Raw genomic sequence first — 2,982 nt, 5'->3', positions numbered from 1 at the left:
GAGAGGGAGCAACACGCGATTCCTTCAAAGTCAGAGGAAGCATCTTTCAGCCCCCTACAGGAGTGGTTTCCACACACGTGTTAGCTTGCGCGCACACACACACACACACACACACACACACACACACACACACGCGCGCACACATCTGCACAGGAAGCATGCCACGCACGCGTGCGTGCGTGCACACAAATACTGACAGACACACACTGCCAGTCAGCCATAGAAACCGCTCGTGATGACGTTGCTACACCACATACAAGGGCCGCTCATGTTATTGCAGCACAGTGGCCGCGTGTGCGTTGGGTTTGTGAAAGGTAGGAAGCAAGGACGGAAGTTTGTTGTCAGGATTGATCAGCAAGGCACAAGGGGAAAGGCTTGTGTGGAAATAGTGGTGGCACAGTCGTACGACCCAGCAGCGCTTAGGGCGCAGTCCGCCCAACATGTCAGCGCGCCAGCACCGCTGCGCCCGCAGCCGCCGACTGCGCCCAGCCAGCGACGCTCCGGCTGCTGGCACACGCCACCAGCAGCCCGCCCGCCAGCAGCGGCAAGGCCAGCAGCATCAGGCTCCCACCGCCGACACCACCATGTCGGCCCGCTCCACGCGCCGACCTGCCGCCGCCGCCGCCGCCTCCGCCCTGCCAATGTCGCCCGCCGCCCCTGCCTTCGGCGCCGCCAGAATGGTCCCCGTGTGCCTGCCCACCACGCCCACGGTGGCGCCTGCCGCCTCCGCCTGCCAACGGGTCCCTCTGCTGCTGCTGCTGCTGCTTCTGCTGCTGCTGCTGGTGATTCTGCGGCTGCTGCTGCTGTTGGTGCGCCTGCTGCTGCTGTGCAAGCTGGTATGCGCTGCCGTGCAGCAGCCGCCGGCGCAACCGCTTGGCCACGCTGTGCACGATGCGCTTCGCCCCCGCGTACGCAGCCGCGGCCCCGCTGCCGGCCGCGCCCTGTCGCTCGCTTACGACCGCCTCCAGCGCCTCCAGCTGCCGCAGCAGCAGCGCGCGCAGCGCGTGGCGCTCTGCGCCCGGCCACGGCCACCACGGCTGCCGCTGCTGCTCCTGCTCCTGCTCCTGCTGCTGCTGCTGCTGCTGCTGCTGCTGAGGTGGGGTTGGTGGTGCTGATGCGGGCGGGTCGAGCCCGGCGTCAGCCAGCAGCCCCTGCAGGCGGTTGAGTGTGGGGGCGTAGGCACCTAGCAGCTCCGGCCGCACCTCGACCTGAGACAAGGGAGGGGGGGGGGGAGGAGAATGAGTGACAGGAACCGCGCGGTCGACAAAGGACAAGGGGTTGCCCGGATTGAGGATTGCTGTGGGGTGAAGCTTTGCAGCTCAACCCTGGGTTTTGCAGCTTCAGTTGGGTGATGGAACGCGGCCGCAAGCGCCGGCTCATCCGTGAGGCAACCATGCAAGCTTTGGCAGCGCCATCGCCCCCACAGGCGCCCACTGCGGTGCGAGTGTAACCCCAACGCTCCCCCCCTTGCAGCTTTATCCTCACCTGGCACCAGACCAGCAGCACCAGCATGCACCAGACGCCCCACGACACAAACAGCGCTGGCCCCAGCTCCCGCTGGCCAAACAGCTGACCCCCGGGCGGTGGCACAGCCCCCTGGCCGCCCGGCGCCGCAAACAGCCCCGGGCACTGCCACCGCCTCGCCTCCGGCGCCCCGCCGCCGCCGCCTGGGGTCCATCCCAGCCCCGGCGCTGGCGCCGCCGCGGCCGCCTGGGCCCACGGCAGGTTGCCCGACGCGAACGCGGCCACCGCCTGCAGGTGCCGCGTGGCCGCGCCGCACTCCAAAATCGCGTCCGGCCAGTACGCCGGCCGCGCGCGCTCTGGCAGTGGCAGGCTGCCGAGCGCGCCCGGCGCCGCCGCGCTCGGAATGCCGCCCTCCTCAGAACGCAGGACTGCCGCCGCGCCCTCTATTGCGGAGAGCCGCTTCATGCAGCCGCGCACGCGCAGCAGCAGGGCGTCGCCGCAGGCTGGGCAGGACGCCGCCCAGCCGCGGCCGTGAGCACACGACAGCGGCGAAAGCGCCGCTTGCGGCTGCTGCTGGTGTTGCTGCTGCTGGTGTTGCTGCTGCTGCTGCTGCTGGTGCTGCTGCTGGTGCTGCTGCTGGTGCCGATGCTGCTGCTGGTACTGCTGCTGGTAATGCTGCCGCTGCTGCTGCTCCTCCGACTGCTGCTGCTGCGGCAGCAGCGGTGGCGGCGGCTGCTGCTGGTCCTCCTGACTCGGACCCCTATACCTGGCCTGGCCGTGAGAGTCGTAAAACTCGGCCCAGAAGGCCTCCAGCACAGCCGCAAACTTCCGCCGCTGGCCCTTGCTGAGCCGCCCCTGCGCGGCGGCCGCCGCCGCAGCAGCAGCGGCCGCTGATGCGGCGCCAAGAGCAGCCAGGGCGCTGCCGGAGCCGCTGGCTGGGAGCAAAGGGGCGTCGAGGGCCGGATCCAGCGCCTCGCGGCCGACTGGCTGCTGCTGTGCAGGAGCGGGTGCGGGCCAGAAAGCGGCGGCGGGGGCGCCAACAGAAGCGTCCCCGGCGCTCGCGCCGCTGCGGGGCGTGTCTGGCGCCCAGCCCGCATCACTCGCGCCGCCGAAGGATGGCTGGCGGGAGAGGGCCGACTGTTCTGAGGGGTCGAAATCGCTCTCTGATGCCGAGTAGCCCGGGCCGCCACCCCAGGAAGGGGCCTGCGCAAACACATGAACATGTGAGTGCGTAAACATGTAAACGTGTGGGTGTGCGCATGCACGTGACCTTGTTTGCGTGCGCACACATGCCGGGACATGTGTGTTTGTGTGTGTGTGTGTGTGTGTGTGTGTGTGCACGCGCACGTGTGTGTGCGCGCGCGCTATGTGCCGGCCTGCGTGCTGGCACGCAGCTATGCGGCCCACTGGCCCCCTTTCCCACCCAGCTGCCAAGGCAGCATGAGGCAGGGAAACTCATCCTAGGGCACCCCCCCCCCCCTGGCCACCATGTCTCCCGACCCGGGTTCCCCAGGACCC

At 69.0% G+C, this 2,982-nt stretch overlaps 1 protein-coding gene across 1 annotated transcript in view; it reads right to left on the bottom strand.

The window, feature by feature from the left end:
- Positions 1-559: 559 nt before the first annotated feature.
- Positions 560-2,982, bottom strand: part of MNEG_0251 (manganese transport protein) — a gene marked incomplete at both ends in the record, with an annotated part of 8,377 nt that continues 5,954 nt past the window's right edge. The window contains 3 exons of the mRNA XM_014051253.1: positions 560-661; positions 957-1,208; positions 1,486-2,457. Coding sequence (XP_013906707.1) covers positions 560-661; positions 957-1,208; positions 1,486-2,457 — 1,326 coding nt within the window. The remainder of the gene's footprint in view (positions 662-956; positions 1,209-1,485; positions 2,458-2,982) is intronic.

The sequence above is a fragment of the Monoraphidium neglectum genome (assembly GCF_000611645.1).
Source record: "Monoraphidium neglectum strain SAG 48.87 unplaced genomic scaffold scaffold00018, whole genome shotgun sequence".
In the NCBI taxonomy this organism is placed as follows: domain Eukaryota; kingdom Viridiplantae; phylum Chlorophyta; class Chlorophyceae; order Sphaeropleales; family Selenastraceae; genus Monoraphidium; species Monoraphidium neglectum.
Note: the sequence above shows the minus strand (reverse complement) of the source record. Positions and strands in the feature narration are given on the sequence as shown.